A 25,379-nucleotide genomic window follows, 5' to 3' on the forward strand; every position below is an offset into this window, starting at 1 on the left:
ATGAGGCAATACACGTTTCTGAGATTCAGTCATTAGCGTAACCGACTTTCACCAAAAAAAAATGTCATCTGGGAGGACTTGACACTGTGGAGCTTGAAGTGTTATTTGTAATCTGCATATGAAAAATATAACAAATATTAACAATTAACAGCACTGTCAGTGTTGATACCTCTTTTACCGGTAAAAAAAAAGAGAACGTCCTCAAAGCTGTTTCTGTGCTGAGTGGTAAAGAGGGAATAGTACAGAACAGTACATCAGACGCATAAATAATGAACTAAAATTAAAAAAAAAAAAAAATCCAAGAAAATTCAAAGGCAGATTTTACTTAAAGCTTTATTTATTTTAAGCAGAATTTAGTAAAAACATTTTTGAATTCATTCAAGTTCAAACTTACGGGGACTTAAAGGTTTTTATTTCACCTGCGTAAAAACTCACATGATTACGGTCTGTCAATGACTCGCCGAGCCCAGAACTGAAGGAGCCACTCGGATAAATGGTGAAACGTCTTCAAGAGAACTCAAACAAGTCGAGTCGCCTTTGTTTTAGCTTTGGTGTTATATAGATTCATCTCGGCGGTATCGTCTTTGCGCGGTTTGCGGGTTCTCTCGCAACTCAGAAACTCTCAACACTCGAGTTATGAAATAGGGTAGAAACTTTTTGGAAAGAGATGTGAAGACTGCGCCGTTAAGTGGCTGATAAGCGACGTCTGAGCCCACCTCCCCTTTGCGGAGAAGGGAAAGCACTTGTAAGTCCTGAAGGAGCCACTTTAGAAAAATCATTAGGTGCACCGCCACCTGCATAACCACCATTCTTCACAGAAAAATTGCAAATACAAGAAAAGTTGTCAAATCATCTCTTAAATCACACAAATGTGCGAAAAAAAAAAAGGACATATCATGAGTGGTTATTGCATGAGGATTACATTCTCATAACAAAGAAAACCAAAACTATCTGCATGGATAAATATCACTAAAGGTGAGAAAATATGCTGTTGCAATTTGGGTGAAATAACCCTCTGAGCAGCTCTGAGCGAAAAAGGTGTTTTGCTATATGCGGTTTGTTACAACAGAACCATTACTGAGCCTCCGCTGCCTTCCTTTTGGCTGGCTGACATTAGAATTATGTCATATTGCATGGGAACTGAGCACTAGAATCAGCCTCTCGGTGAGCAACCTATGATTAGCCAGGGAGATCGTTTGCTTTGGGGTATTACAGATATGTTATGGATGTTAAGTAAATTGGCAAACATCTGGGATGATATGAATAACCTGAATTTTCCTATAAACTTGGAAATGAAATAACCCCCGCTGCGCGGCTGATGAACAGCGTGCTCAGGCAACCTAATAAATACTTGCTCACAATTTTAACCCGCTCACACGCTGTGAGAGGGTGACAGGCGAGGTCTTTCTGCCTTTGAATGGGGGCGTGAGAATAAAAAAATACCATATGTGAGAGTTGGGTTAATTTACTGTTTATGCACTCAACTGAAAAAGCAGAGCTTTCACTGCAGGCAAAAAAAAAAGAAGCGTTATGTTTGATTAATCAATTGGACATTTTGGTTCGAAAGCTGTGTGAGGAAATACACTGGTTGAAATGCGAATTGACACCGACTCTAACGTGTGTCAAGAGTGAAATTACAGCGCGGTGAGAACTTATACGCGGCGTGTCCTTTCAAACAGAGCAAAACTGATCTTGGGAACGCGGTCACGGAGGCCACGTTGAAATACGAGCCGCTGCGCAATCCGCAGGGCTAACAATAACTCGGGCAGATGCGATAAAGGACGGCGATAAAAACTGCAATAGGACATTTTTTTCCATATCAGAAACAAAAAGGGAAAACACTCAGAAATGCGCACCAGAGCCCATCTATGCGCTTAACACGCCCTCTCACATGTAGACACAAATGTATTCAAAGCACGCAGCCGGCAGCCTTCGCTACGCTCGCGATGACAGTGTCAAGGATCACAGCGAAGAGTCGGGTCAAGGACGAGGCCGTCATCACGGGTGCGACCGGAGCTTGAGGCAGTAATCTAAAAGCATGTCTAATCGGAGCTGCAGACTCCATCACTTCACCCATATGGAGAGAGGGGAGAAAAAAAAAAAAAAAAGACTCCACTTGGATTTATAAAACCTTCACCGTGCCAAGCTTCAAAAGCTCAAACTACATTCTCCTGTCTTTGGAGAACACGCCTGACAAACCAACTTTAAAGGGATGGCAAGGCAGGAGACGAGACAACATACTGCACTTTAAAAGATAAGAAAAAAAAATAATCTTTAAATATTTGGCTTTTAGTTATCAGCCAAATTCAATGAGTTATAACCTGTAAATAGTTAAAAGAGCTTTGCTGTAATCCCCGGCAGAAAGAGAAACAAAACTAAGTGAAGGAGAAAATATCCTCTGTAGAATTACTCTGATGACTTACATGGATGGGAACATTAGGGCTTATTCATAATAAGGCTTATAGGTAATACCTTTCATCCAAGGCCACTTTAACACCTGCTTCCTCTAATATTAACTGGATAATTGTGGGGTGATGTCAGATGCATACGCCTGAATTAACATATGATTAAACTATGCACAATCAAACTGACGGCGAAACCTTTTTTATTTTTTTCCTTATTTTTTTTTTTGGAATCCGGTCTAGTTAAAAATTTCTAGGGGGTCTATTAAAAAAGCTTGGCAGTGAATTCATCATAGCTGGAGAAATTTATGAATAAGTCTTTTGCTGGTTGGGTGCCAACTGGCAAAAGCGGATACAGTTCCACTGAAATGCCACAAGCACAGTCCATCACTTCCCTAGTGTTAATGGAAGGCATTTTTTAATATTTTAGAGCACTTCAATTATCATATACCATGCTGCGCGATTGCTGTTTTGCTTTCCTGCATTATCCGTTTGAGACAGAGGCAAATGTAGAGTAGATATGAAGAGAGGCAGTGGATGTAAGTGCAGGCGGGCCGGGCGGACACATTAGTTCGGTCTTTTTTGGCCGCGCTAGTGGCAGTACTTGAGGGATGACAGTGGCAGATGGCTGAACGCCAATGATGGAAGTAGTGTCCAGATCAGGGCCGGGCAGTATGACCAAAAACGTATATCATGATATTTTTTTTAAATTCTGATGGTATCACTGTATAATCACATGTTCACAGCATTTTCTACTGGTTTAGAGAGGAATTAATGCAGCAGATTGAATGAGGATGGACTATTTTACTGTGATGAAGAGTAAATATTGTAGAATAATTCCACACAAGTAGCTGATAGACATATTTATTCATATTTAAACGTACTTAAAACTGCAATGTCTGCAATGTAGCGACCGGCTACCGTAATAATTGTAGTCTGCGAGCAACATTTTTTTTCTCATTCAAAAAGGTAAAATTGGGAGACACTTTCGGGGACGGCTACAGCCGGCGCACAAGTCATCCAAAACAGGGACCGTCCCCAGAAATCGGGGACCCTAAAAAAACCCAAACGAGGCAGTCTTCTCGTTCTGAGGCTTCATTTTTCTGACCTGTCCATCTTCACCACACCTCACAGTGACGCAGTTGCACCATATCGTGCTACATTTCAAACGGTCCGGTCTGAAACAGTATTCGGTACGAACCGGTAAACCGCCCAGTCCTAATTCAGATCCTTCAGTAAAAGCACCAAAGTACCACTCTTTTGTGAAAAATGTTGAGCTAAGATTGACTAATACATCCGAACAGCCTTGCCAACTAATTCCTTGGAACATCAACAGTGGCTTTTAGCGGCACAATTATCCAATTTTAACACAAGAAAATGTTTCGGCCATCTTCACAATGTTCCCACAACAACACATGAAGCACAAGACCCACATTGCTTCCTCTTTCTGACTTAAAAGCATGTGAATGCACATAATGACGCACTTAATGTGCATTCACATGCTTTTAAGTCAGATAGAGGAAGCAATGTGGGTTCACACTGTTGTTTGTTAACACTCTCGTTGATGGGAACCTTCTTCCCAAGCCATAAAAGACCACAGCCTGTCATTGGGTTATAAAGATTTGCAAATCAATGCCTGTGCAACGAGTTAACTGTAATTCTCAACTTGTGCTCCGTCATCATTTTTAGATGGAGCAATGGCTAGAGCTGGTCCAGAGAGAGACGGCAGACTTTGAGAAGAGACTCAGATGGACAGGGGAAAGGAGAATCCATTCACATCTCAGTTTGTCCAGAGACAAGAGAACTTTCTGTCCTTTAGCTGCTGCCACGGCTATTCTGCTGTCACACAATGACACCATAATTACAGAGCAGGGAGCAAAGGAAGACAGCCACTGCCCACTTAGCGTCCATAGTGGGAAAATCAGCAAACACGAGGCAATTACACAACTCCTGCTCCACATCTGAATTTAACCGTCTCTGTCTTTTACGTCCAATCTCCTGCCGGATCTTCAGTGTGTTTTCTCTTCAAATGACAGACATTTCTCTCCCACACCCCGAAGACAGACGATATTTCTTCAGATATGCACAATCCAAGAAGGATGAAGTAATCCCCCTTTCCTGCTGGAGGCTGCCCAATATGTTATGGCATTAAGATTTAATCACCAGTCTATAGACATGCCAAATCCTTCAGAGCAATCGGCAGGAATGATATTCCTGTCATTGTCATTGCAGTGTTCGGAGGTAGAAAGCCTCCGCTGACGTTTTATGCTTTTTTTTTTTTTCTCTGTTGAGGCCTGATAACATCTATTGGTGCACCCACTGTGATTAGTGCACGCCACTGTTCATGAATGGCTGATGTACTGCAGCCCTAGGCAATTATTATCCCCACCACATTCATCTCACCAAGACCATTGATTTGAAATTAGTCCAGGGGTAATGTTACACACTCAGGTCAGCTCTTTTTTACAACCAGGTACAGTATCTTTTGTGCGCCGTGCTCGGCTATTGTTGTCGAGTCCCACCGCGTCGCCCCGGGCTGTAAGTCAGCGTGGATAAAGCATTCACCCGGTGTGGCGTTGTCGACTTCCGCCGCGATCCTGTGAATTTCTGTGTGTATAAGTATGCAGGCGGAGTGGCGGTGTGTGACTCCTCAGTCCCCCCCCCCCCCCTTATGAAGTACGCAAGAGGTTTTATCAAACCCTGACTGAGAAGACAGATGGCTTTGAATAGGGGAGCCTAATGTAAAAGTGTGTGGAGTATGGCGGAGAGGGAGATAAGCAGCAGCTGCCCATTTCTCTCTGGCTGTGTCGGGGTACAGGGCCTTAAATCACCTGTTATCTCCTGCAGCCTCAGCCAGACGCTAATGGTCATCACAGCGGGCTGAACCCTGCAGGCAGCAGCGGTGGGGAGGCGGGGAGGCGGGGAGGCGGGGACTGGAGTCACGGACTCTCCTCTCCACCGCTGCTCCTGTATGCTGCACATGGACACACAGAGGGATGGTGGGTGTTTCAGCAGGAGCATAGCTCACATCCCAGACATCCCATTGACACACTGCCCATTAGTTCACCGTGAGATGTGACACAACTGTCCGAGAGGGGGATTTTAAAAAAAAAAAAAAAAAAAAATAGAGTCTCTTCAAACTGGGGGTTTGTTTTATCGCAATTCTAGCCTTAATTTTGATTAGTTATGGTGAAGCTGAACTCCCAAAGGTAAGATCGGAGGGGAAGAAACGCAAATTGTTCAGACGAGCCGAGAACAAGCCAAGAGTTTGACCAGACTATCTGAACCGGGCGCAGAGGCAGCGGCGGTTAATTACAGGGAGCGTTATCGCTTGAAGATAAAGTTAGACGGAGTTTCTCATTAGTTTGTTTTAGGGTTCGCGAGCAGCAGCTGCGTAAGTTTTAGTTCAGGCCCGATCTCTGTCTTTGTGTCGTTTTCGCATACAAATGACTTGTCACCGACTTACAGAGAAACTTACAGAGAGGGGAGTAAGAGCGGAAGCAAAGATGAGAATCTGTGCTCCCATTTGTCCAACTGTTAATTGTTTTCCAGAGGTTAAATGTGTAAGCGATCTCCACTAATATGAAGTAACAGAATGAGATTTAACATGTGTCCCAGCTGTTTTTCTTTGTTTGTTTTTTTGCATAGTCAAAACATTATGTTCACCAGTGAAAAGGAATGCATTCCTACTGTAACACTAACAGTTAGTTGAACAAAGAAAAACAAGAATAATGACAATTAAGCTGTTGCTAAGAAAGCAAACAAAGAAACAAACAAAAAATACCATTAAGCAGCACAGGGTACACACATTTCCACAAATATACTGTCAATTACAGGTTATTGTAATGGCAGTGGGTGATTGACACATCGCCCAAATCTAAGTATTTTCTGCACATAACTGTGTGCACATGCAGCAGCAGTAGCATGGACAGAAATACCAGAAATAAGGACCTAAGTGGGACCAAACGAAAGCTAAAAGTCCTCTGCAGATGTCAAGCAAATCTAGATATCCACTTTAGCATTATTAAGAGTGTGTGCACACTTTTTTTTATACACTAAACAGCAGGCATGAGTTTTGCAATAAGCAGAGATGTAGCATTGTTTATTAACCTAATGCTGTAATATTTCACCTACCAACAACTAACACCAAGTTGTGGCGACTGACTAAGTGAGAAACATTTCTTACCGGTAGTTTTAGTCGTCGGCTGAAAGTGGAGTAATTAGCCTTATTTTTTATTTTTTTCATTCCAGGTGGATCCGTGACAGCTACAACGGCACTTGAGTGTCCCTTAGCCGGGCAGGGGCGCTTGATTTCCGGCTCAATCATCTCTCCATCTCCGGTGTCGGAAGTTGTCCCTAAATGAAGTTTTGTGTCGCTAAACCACTAACGAAAATGTCAAATAATGTATTTATAATAATAATCATACTTTTTTGTTATTTATTTTACATATTTGCATTCCAATTAAATTTCCAACCGTCATGCTAGCTAGCCGGATAGCATAACGAGTGCGCCTGCGCAAACCACCTCGCGGGCTTAATTGACCTTTGAACTTTCCTCCCGGGTAACGGAAGTCTTTTTATTTACACCCACTAATATTTTTATCTGTAAAGTCACTGACTTTTTATGACTGTAAACTATAGATTTAGACATTGTTGTACTTTTATTTTGTTGAATCATGTTTTCTTGTCCTGTTACTAATTGCAAATACTGTTGTTGAGATGTATACAATGTATCTACACATAGAATAGAAATGTGTATGTATACATATTCGCTTCTGTGTTGTGAGCTTGCAATGTTTCAGGTGTAAACAATGTTTCCTCAAATGAGTTTTGTAAATCGAAATTTGTAAATAATAGATTTAGATGCATGTCTTAATATTTTTTGAAATCCTCAATTAATTTTTTACATGTTTTGTTCGATAATTTTCAAAGATTGTTTCTTACGATATCACATTCATTTCCAGTTAATGTGATCAGTTATTATGAACAAACGTAATGGCGTAAACTGTGTAACTGCTGTATGATGGAAAACTTTAAACACCATTGAACACCCTCGTAATAATACAGTATATTCACTGCCGTCATTATCGTGCATTAATATAACACACACACACAGTCTTCCACTGGCTGCGTAACACAAAGAGCTTTGTCTGTTGCACTACAAAGGAAGCTGCAGAGAGTTGAGTGACTGCAGCTCAATTATCAGTGGCATCAGCGAGCGCACAGACCAACAGTGTTCTTCATGAAACTGTCAACACAACTCGCTGCTGAGGGGCTTCTCCTGATATTTTTCCACTAAAAATCAGCACCTTGCTCTCAGCGCGAGCCGAATGTTAACAGTACTTTAAATCTTGTATCACCTCCTGTTAGCGTTGCACGGTGACAGCAACAGTACCGGGAATATGAGAAGCTAATATATTTATATATATATGTATATAATGAAATATTTCAGCCTTGTTCTAATAATTATGTCATATAATGGCAGATTACACAACTTGGGGTTTAGTGGGAAGGACCGTCTTTGTGCTTACGCTATTGATTTTCATCCTCTCTCTTTTTTTTTTTCCATCTCACTGAACTGGCTTCCTTTCTTTCAGTTCAACTATTCAGATTTCACCGCGACCCCGGTTTCTGATCCAGTCACTTCGCTCTTGTTAAATTTTTAATAATGAGCTGATTTCAATAGCACCTCTCAGAACCAGCGCGACAGAGCGCTTTACATGTGGGCCATAATGAAAAAAACAGACTACAGGGGGAAAGGGATAACTGCAGGAAGCAAAAAAACAAAAAAAAAAAAACATAAAGATACTCTTAAGTGATTTAAGGGAAGATTTGATGAGTCTGAGCTCACCCTTAAGTCAACAGAACACTGGAGCAGCAGGTTCATGACAGAGGACTTTTGGCTGCACTTATTGGAGGATATAAGACTTTAAAATATATTCTACAGCCTTGCCAAGAGTAATATTTTAAATGAAAAAAAATATTTTGCTGCTCCTATCAGCTGCTATTTCCTTGCCGGATCGATGCAACCCTACTCCAGTTTTCATTAGAACCGGCCGCCATCGCCACCACATCCCATCCATTCATATCTACAGCGTCGCTCCTAATTCCTTCTCCACTTTTCCCAGGGTCATCCGGGGGATATTCTTGTGCACTTAATGGCGTAATTCATGGGGTCACATATTTCTTCAACCAATTAGTTTTGCCCCTGTGCACACTGTGTTAACTAAATGGACGTACGCCTTCCTCCTTACAGCAAAAGCAGACCGACAATGTCATGAATGCCTGAGTATTTTCTGTACGGAAAACAAAATGAAAGTAGCCGTCGGAGCGAGAGAGATAATGTGATGAACCCGAGGTGTGACGCAAATAAGAAAATTTGCATAATTATATTTATAACGTGTGCTGCAGTTTTTTCCCCAAATAACATTAGGAGCCCCAGTGTGTCAGCACTCCATTAGAGCCACTGATTTACGGGATTCACGTAAGGGACCGCGGTTAAGTACAGTAAGTGTGCCAACTAAAATGCTTTTGTTTCTCTGAGTGATTTCGCGTGATGAAGTTGGCTCCGCTCTGAGCCAAGAGTCGGCGTTACAGAAAGACACAGAGGTAATAAAAAATCCAAAGTTCTGCAGATCATCGAGTTGACTTAAGGTGAGGAAGGGGAAGATTGACACATTCAATCTTCTCCACCTTCGCGAGGACCTGACAGTCCTCCCGCCCCCGCTCTCGTTCGCTCCCCCCCTCAGCTTTGATGTGGGCCTCGTACCGTAGGGCAGACTCCACTTGTTACCGCCGCGCCAACAGAGCACTGATTGGAGCCGGCCAGGAGTACAATAATCATTTCCATTTCCTCTCCCTTTTTTTTTTTTTTTTTTCCGTGAGTCAGGCAGAATTAATTCAGCTGCCCTTTACAAGATTAGAGTCCCACACTGCGATGGGGAACCCACTTATCTCTATATGATGTGAATTCCATCAGAGTTACACGGCCGCAACGAAATCTTCCGTGCCTGTGTTCCCAGAGCATTAAAGGGTGGGTTCACCTTGTTTCAAATGACTTTTAAAGCAACTCTTACGGGTCCATTTGTACAGGGAACGGTTATTATTCACTCATGGTATCAGCATCCCACCCCTTGTGTCAAAAACCTCAAAATCCAGCTCATATGTTGCCACGCTGATCAAGCATAACATTATGACCACTGACTGGAGACACTGGCATTCCTGTGGATGTTGCTTAGACATTTACCACCCACCTAGACCAGACCAGGCACCCCCACCCCATAGTAATGACACTCCATGATTGTAGCGCACTCAAAAAAAAAGATGAACAGCATGAGGTGTTGACCTGGACTCCAAATTCACTAGGTCCCAAACTGATCAAGAATCTGTGGGACGATCCAGAGGCTCCTCCCCTCAACCCATGAGACCCAAAAGCCCCCCACTAACGGCACCACAGGGCACCCTCGGGAGGTTATGCCTGATCGGCATATAAAGTATAAATAAATAAAAAAATAAGATCTGAAGCTCAGCGTGGTGGATCTGGCCGCCGCCATCTTGGAAGTTCCAGACTCCGCCTAACTACTGGCTAATTGAGGGGAAAAAAAATGGAGGTGGAGTGTTTGAGTAGATGAGGCCCCTGGAGGGAGGTTGCTGCTTGATTAGCTGTTAATCATCAGCATGCTAGGTTGCGGATGTTAGCACTTATATAGTCTAAAAACACTTGTGTGACTAAGGCTTGCAGAGATGCTAATTATTATTCCTCAGCTGCAGCTCAGCTAGGAAACGGTGTCAGTGTGAAACCAAGGGGGCAACGGAAGCAACCACTAACTTATATATATTTACACTACCAGGCAAAATTATGGACACACCTTCCCATTCAATTCAATGTGAATATATTTGGCTATGAGTAATGATTTAAAACACAGACTTGGTTTAAAAAAATAGCCCTTGGGCAAATGTAACCTGTGAAAACGCAGATGCGACAGTTTCCCCTTTTTGAGTCACAAATTTCAATGGCCCACAAATGGCCTCGCCGCGCTTTCAGCTCGACAATTATACACAAACGTAGGGAAAGAAAGCGGCCCGCTAAAAAAAAAAACCCGAACGCTTTCCATCAGCAGCTTTGGCCAATTAACGGAATAATTAACTGAACTAACGTCTCTCTTAAACGACTGTTACAGGCCACTGTGACAGCAACGAGTGTGTTTTAATTAAAGTGCCCTCCAGTTAGCGCGAGCGTTCCCTAAAGCCCACGGGGGACTCTTTTTCCGGCGAAGAGATGTTCAATGAACTGCTGCTGCGCGCGTCGAGGACGCGTCGTCAACGTGGGCTAAATTGGTTGCGAGTTGTTGCCAAGCATGGGGGAGAAGAAGAAGAAAGAAAGAAAAAAAAAAGCAATAAAATCTTTTCCCCCTCGTTCACTCCAAAAAAAAAAAAAAAAACCTCATCTCCTCCACCAGGGCTGTGGTTTTTCCTTATGGGCGTCCAATGAAGCGTGCATATCGGCGTCGAAATTAAAGAGGGATCTGTAATGAAACTCCCAGAGCCCCCTGAGTAAGGAAGTAACAAGACAGCCCATAAATAAGACACAGAGAACAAGATCATAAACGGTTCAAACGGTTGTAGGAAGTAGGACGCAGGGCAGAGGCGAGGAAGTCTACCGGTGCCTTCGACGACATGGAGAAAAGGTTTGGTATTTGGGGCAGAAATGTCATGTAGCTGTCAGTAGTCATATTTAAATGAGGGACAGCAACGTCTCTGTAGAAGGGACTGATCTCGGTCCTCGGTTTGAAATATGAATCAAAGGGGGATTTAAGAGATTCTGCTTTGAAATGACTCGAATTCGGTCTCTCGCTGAATGATTCATAAAACAAACTACTTTTTTTTCTTGAAGTTGGGGGGCTGCTTTAATCCCAGGGATGCCGGAAACGGTATCGGTTTTAGAACCGCGTCGAAAGACGAACTTCAGGTAATTTAAACTCTTCAAAAATAGATGGCTCGCCTTCAGGAAACTGAAATAAATAAATAAATAAATAATAATAAAAAAAGAGGCCTTGATTCTCAGTAAGGACTGTGTGTAATGTAGCTGATTGAATGAGCAGGTGTTTAAGAGACGGAGGAGCAGATGGTGAACAGAATCAGACCGGAGGGAGAGAAGAAGGAAAAAAAAAAAATAATAATAATAAAATGCTGCGTTGGTTTCTCAAGTTTATTCGATCTGTGGTTATCAAAGACAATGCCCAAGAACATAAGTTATGAAAAAAAAAGCCTTCATGGTGGGGGGAATTCGATATGACATACCATTAATATTTTTTAAACATTATTTATTTTTTATTTTTTTCATTTATTTTAAAATGGCAATGTTAAAAAAAAAAAAATAAAATAAAAAGAACAAGAAGAAGCATGGACAGAAGAGACAGCAAAGATGCCGAGAAGGACATTTTCTCAGTGGAGTGCTTATTTAGGTGAGCCCCCGGGACGGCTCTTTCTTGTGTGTGTGCGTGTGTGTGCGTGTGTGTGTGTGTGCACCACGAGTTCACCACACTCCACATAATCACATAATCTTACCGTTGTTCACTAGAGGTCACCGGTGGAGTGACTGGCCATTGTTCCAAGTGCTGAGGGGCTGAGGGCACCGCCAGCCTCTCACTGGCCACACAAACACTATTCAGTCGGGGGGTGGGGAGGGGAGGGGAGGGTGGATGGGGAGGGAGGGCGGGGGTAAATAAAGACACACACCGCTCACCGTTAACCAGGCACATGGTCGTGACATGGCCCCTTAGACTTAAACAGCACACCCAGGCACACCTGATCGCACACACACACACACACACACACTCTCTCTGTGTCTCACACACACACACACTGTACAGTATACAATGCACAAGCCCCATACACACAAAATTAAGACCATTAAAAACACTTGATAAAAGCACAACGTGGTATTGTAAAATTAATTGCACATGAAGAGACGAGATGGAGGAAGCACAGTGAGAGGAGGAGGAGGAGGAGGAGGAGGAGGAGGAGGAGGAGGGCAGCGGTGAACATGGCAAGAAGAGGATACAGTACATTCAGTAAACAAACAAAAAAAAAAAAAACAGGAGAAAAAAAGGCAAGATTAGAATCAAAACCACATAAAAGAATTAAATAAAAATCAAAACACTTTTTTTTCCAGTTTGTCATATTTTCAGTCACTGATTCGAAGCTCACTCCCGGAGGGGATTGGGGTGGGGGTTGAGGGTGGGTTGGGGGAGTCTTACAGTAGTCCCAGTGTCATCTCGGGGTGAGAGGGGGAGAAAGAGAGGGAGAGGGGGGGAGAGCTCAGTCAGGTTGTGTAGATTTTAACTGTTTTTCTTGCTGTATTTAAAATCAACGTTCACGTCTACATCTCTACAGAGCCGACGTCAGAACGTCAGGCGGCGGCGAGGGGTAAAGGGTGGTGTTGGGGGGGTGGGGGGTTAGGGGGTTGTTGTGGTAGTAGGGTGCAAGAAGTCTTCCGTGACCCGACATACGCACAGGCATTTACACAAGTGCACACATACATTCGCTTACACACCTACGTACACACACACACAAACGCGCGGCGCGAGCGCGTTTTTCCTTTCGCTCGCACATAAACACACACAGAGTGCATTTTCATTCCCATCACCCCTGGGTACAGGCTTTTTTCTTTTCTTCTCAGCTTAGCGCGCCGCGTACGCCTCTCATCTGTACAAAAGCAGACTCCTTCCCTGGAAACGGAGACCGTGCGTCTCTCCTCACTCCTTCAATTCTCTTAGTTTATATTTATTTTATTTTATATTTTTTTTTTTGTCTTCCATTTCTTCTTCTTCGTCTTCTACTTCTTTTGAGAGCTGAGCAGTTTGTCCGCCTCGGGGTACGTCGGGTACTTCACCGTCTCGATCTTCTCTTTGACCTTGTAGGAGGGGTAGAGGCCGGTGCGGCCCAGTTTGCGGTTGATGCCCTTGGAGTAACCGTCCCAGTGGTTGCCGGCGACGCCGATCATGTCGCCGGGCTCCAGGGGAATGTCCTCGCTGTTGCGCGGCTGGTGCGGGTAGATGGCGATCTGGTTGTGGGCGTTCTGACCCCCGAAGTAGTAGATGTCGTCCAGGGAGTAGAAGAAGGAGGAGGCGTCGGGATGCAGCGTCTGCATGATCTCGTAGGCGACGCGGCAGACCTGAGGCGGAAACAAACGGACCGGGGGGGGGGGTTACTTTCACACACAGGAGCTCTTTAAATGTGGAAGATGTGAGAGTAAAGAAAGACGCCTCACTTCTGAGACATATCATCTCACTGTAGTTAAAGACGGATAAAATGTGCTAATGACTGACTCTTGTCTTGAAGTGGGCTAATGAGCCGGAGTGTGTGAACAGGAATTACGGAGCTCACACATTATTTTTCGGGGCTGGCAGGAAGCCTGTCCACTCCCCGTTATAAACTCCCAATAACAGAGCACTTTAGAAGCTGAACTGATACGAATAATGGGTGACAAACGCCACGGAGCCGTAGTAAATGCGCTAATTGTTTCTATGCTATAAAACATGTGAGTGAAAAAAGGACAACGAGGTTGTTGATAATCACATGACCGCTGTTATCGAGCAGATTGCCTTGTGACCAACTGGAAACAACCGTTAACTGGCTATGTTTTAATGTCTGCTTATAAGGTATAATTGAAGGTTAGTAGGTTGGTTGTTTTTTTTGTTTGTTTTTCATCTGTTGTTATCCCGTGACCTCCCTGTGGATAATGGCACTAAAAACCCTGGAGGATTGAACCAGTAATTGATTTCTAACTGTAATTAACTGTACATGCATTCAGTACCACACTGAGCAAACTATTAACAACTTACTTACTCACATCAACCGTTATTTATTTTATTCCACTTTCTTGCTTCTTTGTTTTCAAGGAGACAAACATCAAAGTCTCTCTTAGGGATACTTAAGGCTGAGAAGCTACTTAGACAATAGGCAACACTTGATCCATATCAGGATTTATATCTCCACTGGCCGGGAAATCAAGTGTGGTGCACCCCAGGGGTCAACACTAAGCCCGATGCTATTTATCTTATACACCAACGATATTTTCAAGGTGTCAAAATTCAAAAACTGGTTGGACGTAAACAATATTATCACTCAATCTGGACAAAACAAAAAATGGTGTTATTTGGAAGATAAAAGTAATATCAGTGTTGAAATTATAATAGATAATGAAACTATTAGTGGAGTGGAACAGACAACTTTTCAGTGGATTAATTATCAATCTTTACATATTTTGTATCATTCTTTTGTAATATCATATTTGAGCTACTATGTCGAAGTGTGAGGAAATACCAACAAAACCTATCGGCACCACTTGTGTACATCACAAGAAAAGAGCCATAAGAATAGTTTACAATATGAGATACAATGATCACACTAATCCCCTGCTTTTTAAAGCCTCTGCGTTGAAGTTTTAGAATCTGGTAAAACTCAAAAAAAGAACAAACGGCATCGCACAAACCTGCGAGGAGAAGGTGCAGACGAGGAAGTCGGTCTGCGACAGGAAGTGGATGTCCAGGATGACTCCCCTCAGCGAGTTCTCGGTGTAGCGGTTGTGGAGTCCCGCCGACCACGAGATGGAGTTGTCGCTGATGAACTCGTAGTCCGGGTACCTGGTGAGGACGTGAACAACGGGAGGCATTAAGAACACATCAGACACACACATCATCAGAGAGACGTGGACACACACTCGGGGGACACTGACTTGGTCTTGGCCTCCTGCAGCAGGGACGGGTCGTCGGTGGCCAGGTAAACCCGCTTCTTGTCGATGTGGCCGCGCCTGGCCAGATGTTGGAACTGCTCCTCCACGTGCAGCATGTACTCCTCTATCGGATGGAAGGCTGCTTCCGTCCCCACTTTGTCCGTCCTCCTCACATGGACTCTACAGAGAGACAAGGAGACGGAGACACAGGCGGGGTCACGTTATAATACATTATAATATAATAACGCTCAGCTCTCGTGTTTAGCTGGACAGAGAGAGGGACGGGAACATTCGTCACCAACAAGTTACTGCCCTGCAGCTGGACGCCTGCCGACCAGTCAGAGTTTAGATTTACATGTGTCCACATAAAGACTTCATCCTAGTACACATTTATGTGACGCTTCATAAGTGTATGAATTCTGGAGTTACGGTAAAAAGAAAAACTTGAAAAGTGATGATCTTTAAATCGCTTCATCGCAAAGTAAATGGGATTTTATTAAAATCCCTCAAAGTGCAGAGGTACAAAGTTCTCCAAACATCTAGCACAAGGACACAACTTGAACCCAGATGGAGTGACGGCGATGGCGGTGTTTTCTTTTCAGATATAATAGATGCCTTCATTCATACTGCAATGTTTTTATTTTATGTTAGTTTCACTCTGAAACACTGAGGTGGAAAGAGGGTTACCTTAGCAACCAGAGCCTTGGACATCCACTAGAAACTAACAAAGCGGAGGGCGACGACTGAATCACTTTACATTTAGACTGAGCTTTATTAGCTTTTTTAAAAAATCTTTCTAAATACACTGATCAGCCACAACATTAAAACCACCGACAGGGGAAGTGAATAACACTGACCATCTTGTTACAATACAATCACCTACTGGGAAACTTTTGGACCTGGTTACTTAGACATGTAGCACCCACCTAGAGCAGACCAGGCACCCCCCACCCCATAGAAATGACACTACTTGATGGCAGAAGGATGCAGACTGATGGAGACACACAAAAACGGTTCAGGAACTCAAGAAAGCAAGAAAAACAGCAGATGGTGTTGACCTGGCCTCCAAATTTGCTACATCCTAAAGGTTTATATGTGAGATCATCCACAGAGGCCCCTCCCCAAAGTCCCCCACTAACAACATCCTGTTTCCAGACGCTAGAGGACACCCACAAAAGACCCATGTCCATTCTCTGATGAGTCACAATTGTTAGGAGTCACACAAGAGACCAGATCAGTGCATTAGTCAACTAACAGAAAGTGCAGCAATTCTGATAAGGGAAAAAAGTTTAGTTAATTTTATTTCTTTGGTAAGATCCATGTTTTCTATCATGTTCTTCAACGTGTATATTTAATCTTCTATTACAGTAAAGCAGATATATTTGGTTTCTTATAGAGCAAAACAAAAGGTGGTTCACTGAGAAATAATATCTACAGGTTAGCTTCCTCTGCACTCGACAATTTACACCTCGATAACACCGTCTTCTCATCGTCTTATTGGTCCTTTGGTGGAGTTAATAATAAATAATGTCTCACCATATTCAAAATTACTTCCAACTCATCCACCCTGATGATTACAACGTCCTTTTACGCAATAATATTACATCTATAAGCTGTTTTAATGCTGAACCACGGTTCAGAAATGCGCACAATCTGAATTATACATTACTGAATTCAGACAGAAACATGTTTTATTTTGCTTTTTACCATGTAATGAGAAATAGTGATCTACAAAGTAATCATAAAGGTGAGAAAAACTGCTGATGGGTCAATAAAAACAGTGAAGGCTTTTTTTTTTCTCCTTCTACAAACACACAGAGTGGCGAAGATGAAAAGGAATTGATGTTTACTGACACGGCCTAGTTTAAAGCGCTTCCACAATTACAATCAATTCATGTGTCGTTTCGCGAACCAGCAGCGTTTCTTCTTCTGCCGCCAAAGTAAAAGAGGAACGGCACTTTAACTTGAATGGCATATTTTGGGAAATGTCTCCATTGTTTGGCGCAAACACAAACAGACAAAGACGGGGGCGGAAGGGAAAAAAAGAAAAAAAGAGAGAAAAGATGGAAATAAAACGGCGATAAAGAGGGGAAGAAACGCGGCGGGGCAAAAAGACGGACAAAAATAAAAAATAAATAAAGAAAAAATCCTTCCCAGTGTCCTTGTCATTGCTTCCAGTGAGGAAGGACAAATGGGGGGAGAGCTGTCACCAGCTGTACGCCAGAGGAAAAAAGGTGCACGGCTTAAAAAAGAGAACAAAGGATGAATGAGAACAAGAAGATCTCCTCTGACATCGAGGCATCTCTTAAACTGATGGACCCTGAAACACTATTTTACTCCATCCGGAAGTATTCCACCGCAAAAAACCACCCGTCTGTGTCCGCTCTGTGGCTCCTGGCCTCAGGGAGAGCAAAGTGAGTAAAAAAAATAAAAAAAGGATGAAAAAAGAAGAAGACGACACATTTAATGCTCACTCTTTTCCTCCCGCTCTCCACTTTGTTCATTGTGGGATTGTGGGAGCTGCCCAGTTTAACCAGCTGCGTCCACGGAGCAGCTCCACTGGAACATTCGGAGGTCAGGGGGCTTTACTCAGAGATATAAAGTCTTTCACTTCTCCCTTATTCGGGATCTCTCGGCTTCTCGGGGGGATTGAAAAAGCTCCTCTAACCTCAAGGTTGCCTCCAGCGCCTCTGAGAGAACGGGGAAAAAATGTGGAAGAGGTTCAGAGAGAGAGAGGGAGGGAGAATAAACATGCTGTTCCTAATTTCTACCGCTGGCCAGAGATCAATCAGAGACTATAGGGGACGCCTTGCTGGAGACGTGGAGCCTTTATTTATGTGGCAAACAAAAGGATGGAGGTGAGAACCGGAGGGCGAGCGGGCGACATGTGTGTTCGGGAGTGCTTCATTCGGCGGCGGCGGCGCCTCTGATCGGACAGGGGTCCCGACACCAGGCTTTTCCGTCCTTGTGTCGGGCTCCCTCGCTTCTTTTCATGTCTGTCGGGTTTTTTTTGTTCCCGGGAACTCTCTTTTTGTCTTGCCCCTTTTCTCTCTCTTTCTCCCCGTGTGTCAGAGCAGCAGAGGACACGGTGAGGTATTGCTCCGGCTCTTACGCGTCCCCTCCCTCCCTCCCTCCCTCCCTCCCTCCCAGATCCCACTGAGTGCTCTTCTCCCACACCACCCGCCACAATAATTCAATTCATTTCTCTCTATTCATACGGTATTGGCGAGGCAGGGCAATTCTCATGGTGGGCGTAAAAGCATACATTAAAGACATCAAACACACCCACACTAGACGCAGCAAGTGCTGATCCTGGCGGATTGTGACAATCGCGTACAGACCGAATTAATTATTTGTCGGAGGACGACCTCAGTGCTCCGGCTGCCAGTGGAGAGGACTGCAGCAACTCTGGCTTTCGAGGCTCAGCCATAAAAATAATAATGATGGGGAGGAAAAAACGGCAGCTCACACAATAGTTTGGTAACAAAAGGATGCAATTATAGCTGATGACAAATTAAAGTATTTGGTGACATATCTCATCATCATATTTTTTCATTTAATTGCGGCTCATCTCGGCAGAAGTGAAACTGCACGCTCGGCTTAACGCAATATAACAGACGACCAACTTAAACTCATGCGAGATACATTACACACAAATTTAATTTAACGGAAGCAGAGAGCTGAGGAAATCTGGGAGCATTTTCCAGATAAAAGCCGTTAAATTGTCAACGGATGCCGGTGAGGTGTACGTGACAGGGGTCACGTGACGACTCGATTTTACAGCCCTGGTTCGCTTCACTCTGGACTATTTTTTTTTTATATATATACTTTTTATTGACTTTTCAATTTTATGAACCTAACCTGAACACACAAAACGAAAAAGTCTCGCCCTAAACTAACAGTGAGCGCTGCACTGTACACTCACTTGCCACTTTATTAGGCACACCTGTTCAATTGCTTGTTAACGCAAATAGTTGATCAGCCAACCACATGGCTGCAGTTCAACGCATTTATTCACGTAGAGGTGATCGAGACACGTTGCTGAAGTTCAAACCGAGCATCAGAGTGGAGAAGAAAGGGGATTTAAGTGACCTTGAACGTGGTACGGTCGTTGGTGCCAGACGGGCTGGTCTGAGTATTTCAGAAACCGCTGATGTACACAACTGCTGGTTTACACAGAATGGTCCGAAAAAGAGAAAATACCCAGTGAGCGGCAGTAGTGTGGACGCACGACATGTCGAACCTTGAAGCAGACGGGCTACAGCGGCAGAAGACATTTTCAACAACTTGTTGAAAGCATGCTACGAAGAATTAAGGCAGTTCTGAAGGCAAAAGGGCGCCCAACCTTTTTACTAGCAGGGTGTACCTAATAAAGTGGCCGGTGAGTGTATGTACATAAAAAGACGTCAAGAGGCAGGTTAACGAGAAGCACACAGATGAGATAAAAGAAAGGGCGGACGGCCCTCGTCTTCCAGGGGCAGGCGATGAACGCGACGGTTCCCAGATCCTCTGAAATCTGCCTCATTTGCGATTAAGGTCTCGAGAGGAATAAGAGCAGGAATCTGTGGTATCCACACTCACGCCTTTTCCTGCAATCTCTCATTAATAGTCTCATGAGGCGGGTTTCGAGAACGTAGGAGACCAGAGGGAGATTCGAGACATAGCAGAAGCTACAAACCCCCGAGAGCAGCGTCAGGCCTGAAATCTGACTGGGTTGTGACAACCAAGAAGAGCTGCACGTATGCAAGATAATTAACGATTTAAGTCTAACTGGATCTGACTAAATCGATCCCACGTGGAGAAATTCCATTCGTTCACGCCGGGGTTGTGTAAACCTGGGTGGGACCTGATTTGGGGGGTTACAAAACCGGTCCAAAGGCTGCTTCTCCAAGACGAAATGATGCAGACGTTGATCCCGCTGCCTCTCGCATGCTAAGATGTGCCAATTACAATTAAAATACTGTGGAAATACCACAACTAGTGACGACATTTGTTTGAGTTTTTTAAATGAAATTGTTTCGACGCCAAAATATCTGATGAATATTATTATTCGTGCCTCTGGACGACCTCTTTCCATGGGTTTGTGCGCTCAACCCCTTTTCCTTTCTGTCATGTTGTTTGGATTTCTAGCTACCGTCTGAATGTGTCACTCACACTGCAAACTGGTGTTGCTGTGTATCTGCTCAGTGTGTGAATGACCTGCTAAAAAGCTGATATTACATCAGTGTTACGTTTACAGCTGCTCTTCCGATGTGGCCAAAAGTTCTCCCCCTCAATCAATGCTAGCTTCCATTTTTTTTTTTAACACCACTGAAGCACGCTTGACTAACACTTGTCATTGACTGATTTTGATTAAAAAAGTGGCAGATTTGTTTATTAATTATGCAAATCGCAGGTGTTGAAAACTGGGGGGAAAGGGGGAAATCTGCTGCTCGTTATGCACCGGAGATGCTGCGAGCGAGGAAAGACGTCAGCCCCGACAAGAGACCAGGGAATGGAAACGAAGTTAAAATCTCAGCGTCTCGACTTTGACGCAGGTACCGAGTTCTCCGAACATCAGCCACAAGGACACACCGTCCGCCAGATGGAGTGACGGCGATGGCTGTGTTTTCTTTTCAAATGCAATAGTTGACTTCATTCATGCTGCAATGTTTTTATTTTATGTTTGAGACGTTGAAGAGGGTTACCTTAGCAACCGGAGCCTTGGACATTCACTAGAAACTAATTGTTACCAACAAAGTGAAGGGCGACGAGCAAATCACTTTACGTTTAGACATAATGGAGCTTTATTGCCCTTTCGATACCTCTTTCGAAATGCACCGATCAGCCACAACATTAAAACTACTAAGAGGAAAAGTGACTGACATTGACCGTCTTGTGATGATTCAATGTTCTGATGGGAAATTCTAAGACCTGTGATTCTCTGAATCACGTCGGGTTCTCCGGTTACTGAAAAATTTACCACTAAAAAAAATTGTGTTTCTGAACACTGCATCTATTTGCACCTCTGAGAAAATACTTTTTTCCATCTTAGGCATGAAATCCCAGAAATTATTAGGAATTTCTTCGTCACTTGGGTTGTTTTAAATTCAACCCCGTAACAGGACGATTTGATTACTGCATGAGTGCAATTACAAAACGTGTTAATAATATTTGGTAATCACGTGTCCCCTAATAACTTATAGTAAGTATATTTTATTTGATTTTAAATAATAATAATTTGACTGTCGCTATGGCAACTTAATATACAAGCAGTCTTCTTCATAAATCATGAAAATGCACATTAAATTAGGCTTTCGTCTATTATTATACTTATTATACTTATCTGTGCATACAGTTCAACGAACATTTATCTTACATTTGCAATTATTATCAAAAAAATGTCTGACAATACTCCTTGATGGCAGCAGTCGTCTCCAGCACGATGCAGCCTGGCCTCAAAATTCACCAGATCTCAAACTGACTGACGACACTAACAACATCCTGTTACCAGACACCACAGGACGCACTCAGGAGGCCCATGTCCATTATTCTCTGATGAGACGCAACTGTTTTTGAGACACAGGAGAGACCTACACAATATTAGGATGAAATCGGTGTATCACACTAAGAGATTCAGAGATTTATATAGACTATATAGAATAAACCCGACACTAAGACATAACAAACTGTTAATCCACCTCTTGGTCGCCATTTGCGCTCAACGCTGCAGCGGAGGCAGTACTTTCTACCTTTCTACCTTTACCTCCATTAGGCAGCATTAAATCGTGGCCCTGGCGCTGATGGCTGCTTTTAGCCGGTGGCTTCCAGCCTTCCTGCAAATCGCGTCCAGAGGGAGCAGCAGGGGGAGAGAGCGGTTAGTGGCGGCGGCCGAGGCATGTGGGGGTCGTCTGTCACTCGGCGGGCCGCTCTGGGGACAAGCTGTCTCTCTATCCGAGTTTGGTACTCTCTCCATCAAACCCCGGCTTTCCCACCGCCGTCGCCCTCTCGCCTTTTTCCCCCCTCACACCGACACTGTGGATGTCTTTCAACCCTTCTTTTACATCTCACATTCACACCCCCCGCTGCCCTTCTGCACACACACACTTACGCCGCCTTCCCCCACAGCGCTGATAGAAGCACACAGGCACTTTGTTGCAACATCAGTGCAGAGTGGAGTGGCTGTATCAAAAGCTGAGAAGGAAAAGGGGGAGTGGGAGGGGGGTGGGGGGAGAAAAGGGGATAAAAACTTTGTTCTACCTCGCTTCCTTTCAATAAACCCGTTCCCCGGTGACGCAGAGGGAGAAAAGGGGTGGGATGGAGCGGGAAACACAAAGAAACGCCGACATCCACGTGCGTGGAAAACTACGAGGGCGAGGGAACTGCGCGCGCACGGACGCGCGCCCGAGGTACGCGAGCGAGAGGTGAAAAGTAGAAATGCGAGAAATCCTCGAGCAGCACGAACAAATGAAGACGGAGGAGCGATCACAAATGAGGGGATGTGAGAGGACGGGGAGGCTGAATAAAGTGGGATGAGTCACAGAAGAAAAACATGGACGGGAAAAAAAAGAAAAAAAAAAGAAAAGAGACAAAGAGTGGCGAGAGACGGCGGCTACCGGGGTGATGAAAGGCAGAGTGGTGAAAAACCAAAGAGGAGAGCATCTGAGGAAAGAAGACAGGGAGAGCGGAGAGGAGGAGAGGAGCGGGGCGGGAAAAATGACCGAGACCTGCGACGATCGCTCCCAGCAGCCAAATATAAAGAAGATAAGTTATGAAGGGCAGGAAGCTGGAACATATGGATGTGAGAGCTATGAAAATGGTGACAGAACTAAACCAGGCTGACTTCACAAACTATTAGGAGATAACTCTTGTTCTAAACCGCTTCCTCCACCAGCAGGCGGGTGGATCCAGGACTCACGGGACGCTGCAGGAACTTTAGGCAAATCCCAGCGAAGTCATTCCACATACTCTAACCCATGATTGAGAGCCTGACAGTGTTGATGCGTGTTGTCCTAATACGGTACCCCCCCCACCCACCCCCAACCCCCGTCTGCCAGACCAAGTAGGTTAAAACAACTGCCGAGAATTATTTGCCGAGTCTCATTTGATCCAGGTTTGAAGCGCTGCTGCGAGGAATTATTTATGAGGAACACGAGGCTGGCAGACAGCAAATGAACGCCGGTTTGACGAAGACGGGCTGACAGGGGTACAGAGAAAAGTAAACAAGTAAATAAACAGCTAAACGCGCCCGACTCGTTTCTTAGAAAGCCGCCCTCGCGAGCGGTTTACAGTAGATTGACTGCGCGCGCGCGCTCCTCCACCGGGATGAGGAGCGGCTCTCACGGGAACTGATCATCTCTCTCTCTGGCGAATTAATTCCAGGTGCAGCCGGACAATAGGACGTCAATCTCACGCAGGGAGAGGAGAAACTCTGGATGCCGCATGAATCATGCAGTCACACCAAAAAAAAAAAAAAAAAGGCTGAGGCAATACCAAATCAGACTTAGTAATGCCATATCTGACATAGCTTGTATCATCTCATCTGCACCGTTTGAGTTTCAAGTAATACCTGGTGCATTACATGTCATGTGTACCCTCCTGTAATGCCTAAAGGTGGATTTTAGAGCAGGGGTCCTCAATGTTTTTTAGGTGAAGGACCCCCAGACTGTTGGAGAGATGAAGTAGTGACCCCTCATGTTTTAACTTTGAACATAGCTGCACTGTTAGCTTCTCATCTGCTAATATTGCAGCGTGCATCTGGGGTTTCACCTGGGGACTGAATAGCCTCTTGTGTTATCACAACCAGGTGTATATACAACCAATAAATACTACTTAATATTTATTGCACTAGAACAGGTCATGTGTTTCCTGTAACAAGCCAGTGGTATTCTCCAGGCCTGAAACAATAAACCAACTGCAGTTCCTCATGTGGCCACTCGAGGCTGCCTCCAAAAAACGAATCAATCTCTGCAGACGTTTAAACACCAAACTTTACAGCAACATACCTACAGCCTGGTACAAGAAACACGTCTGGTCTATATGGTTAATTACCCCCACACAGGTCAACAGCACAGAGTGAAGACTTAATTAACCCAATAATTTAAATGATATCAGGGATTTAGTTGAGTTATGAATAATTAAGAGGGATTTGAGTGACAGGTGGGTGACATCTCAGGTTGTCTGCCTCAGCGCCACTTAACACTCTGCAGCGCTTTCATCATTTTTGAGTTAAGTGGAGTCAGGCGCTGCCAAGTCGCCACGACAAGCTTCGGGTGTCGCTCTTTGGTGTTTTAATAGTTTCTCGATGACAGTGGATTTGAATGAGGAATACGCTGCTTTGACTATAAAAGACTTGTGCAGTTGAGCCTTTATTTTATTTATTTATTTTTTTTAAAATTTGTCAGAAACGAGAAAAATATAGACGATACCCAGCGTTATCTTTTAACTGAAACGACCGCTGATGATGGAAAAGCCACCAGGCCATTTATTTTTAATCCTGTCATAAAGGTGTAATAAACTTTTTTTTTTTTGTTGCCTTTAATAATTTAGTGATGTAACCGCTTTATGAAAAAGACATAAACGTCAGATCAGTAACGAGGCAGAATCAGATATATCGTGTCCCCGCTGTTAAAAAAAATCACTGAGCGATGAGCACAGAGTGATGAAATTCCTTTAACCCCCGTTGATGTGCATGAATAAGAGCTGAACGGGTGTAAGCGGCGCAGCGAACGCCTTCCAAAAATAAATTAAGGTGGAAACAGATCAAACACTACTATCAAATTAAGTTGTTTTTAATACTATTGTATTAAACTCGCATTAACACCACCCAAAGCAGTGTTTATATTCCACCACAGCCCTAACAACTGCCTTTGTTTTCCCCGTGTGTTCGGTTTGCGCTTTACTGCCACGTTAAAAGGAGGCGGGGAAGAAAGATGAGCGGCCTTACCCGATGATGGGGTGCTTGAAGCCCAGCTTGGCCGTAGTCTGCTGGATCTCCTTCTCTAGCCACGCCTGAGGGCGCACCAGGTACTTGACGAACTGGGACACCCACCAGACGGACGGGTCGCCGTGCAGGCGATGCAGGCGCGGGGCCAGGTCCTCGGGGATCGCCAGGGGGAGGTACGGAGGCCGAGGGTGGAGGCTGTCCACGATGGGCAACTCCACGACTTGGACGTCCTTGTCGTGGGCCTCTCCTGGAAGGGCCAAAAAGGAGATTTAAGTTTGATTCGAGCTTGATTATGTGCATTGTTTTTCTAGACAAG

At 44.1% G+C, this 25,379-nt stretch overlaps 1 protein-coding gene across 1 annotated transcript in view; it reads right to left on the bottom strand.

Annotated features, from left to right (window-relative positions):
• Positions 1 to 11,596: 11,596 nt before the first annotated feature.
• Positions 11,597 to 25,379, bottom strand: part of fut8b (fucosyltransferase 8b (alpha (1,6) fucosyltransferase)) — an 82,350-nt gene continuing 68,567 nt past the window's right edge. Inside the window, exons 7-10 of the mRNA XM_047573585.1 lie at positions 25,064 to 25,310; positions 15,142 to 15,318; positions 14,899 to 15,049; positions 11,597 to 13,578 (exon numbers count right to left, since the gene is read on the bottom strand). Of these exons, the coding sequence (XP_047429541.1) occupies positions 13,240 to 13,578; positions 14,899 to 15,049; positions 15,142 to 15,318; positions 25,064 to 25,310 (914 nt within the window). The 3' untranslated portion in view covers positions 11,597 to 13,239. The remainder of the gene's footprint in view (positions 13,579 to 14,898; positions 15,050 to 15,141; positions 15,319 to 25,063; positions 25,311 to 25,379) is intronic.

The sequence above is a fragment of the Mugil cephalus genome, chromosome 21 (genome assembly GCF_022458985.1).
Source record: "Mugil cephalus isolate CIBA_MC_2020 chromosome 21, CIBA_Mcephalus_1.1, whole genome shotgun sequence".
In the NCBI taxonomy this organism is placed as follows: Eukaryota; Metazoa; Chordata; class Actinopteri; order Mugiliformes; family Mugilidae; genus Mugil; species Mugil cephalus.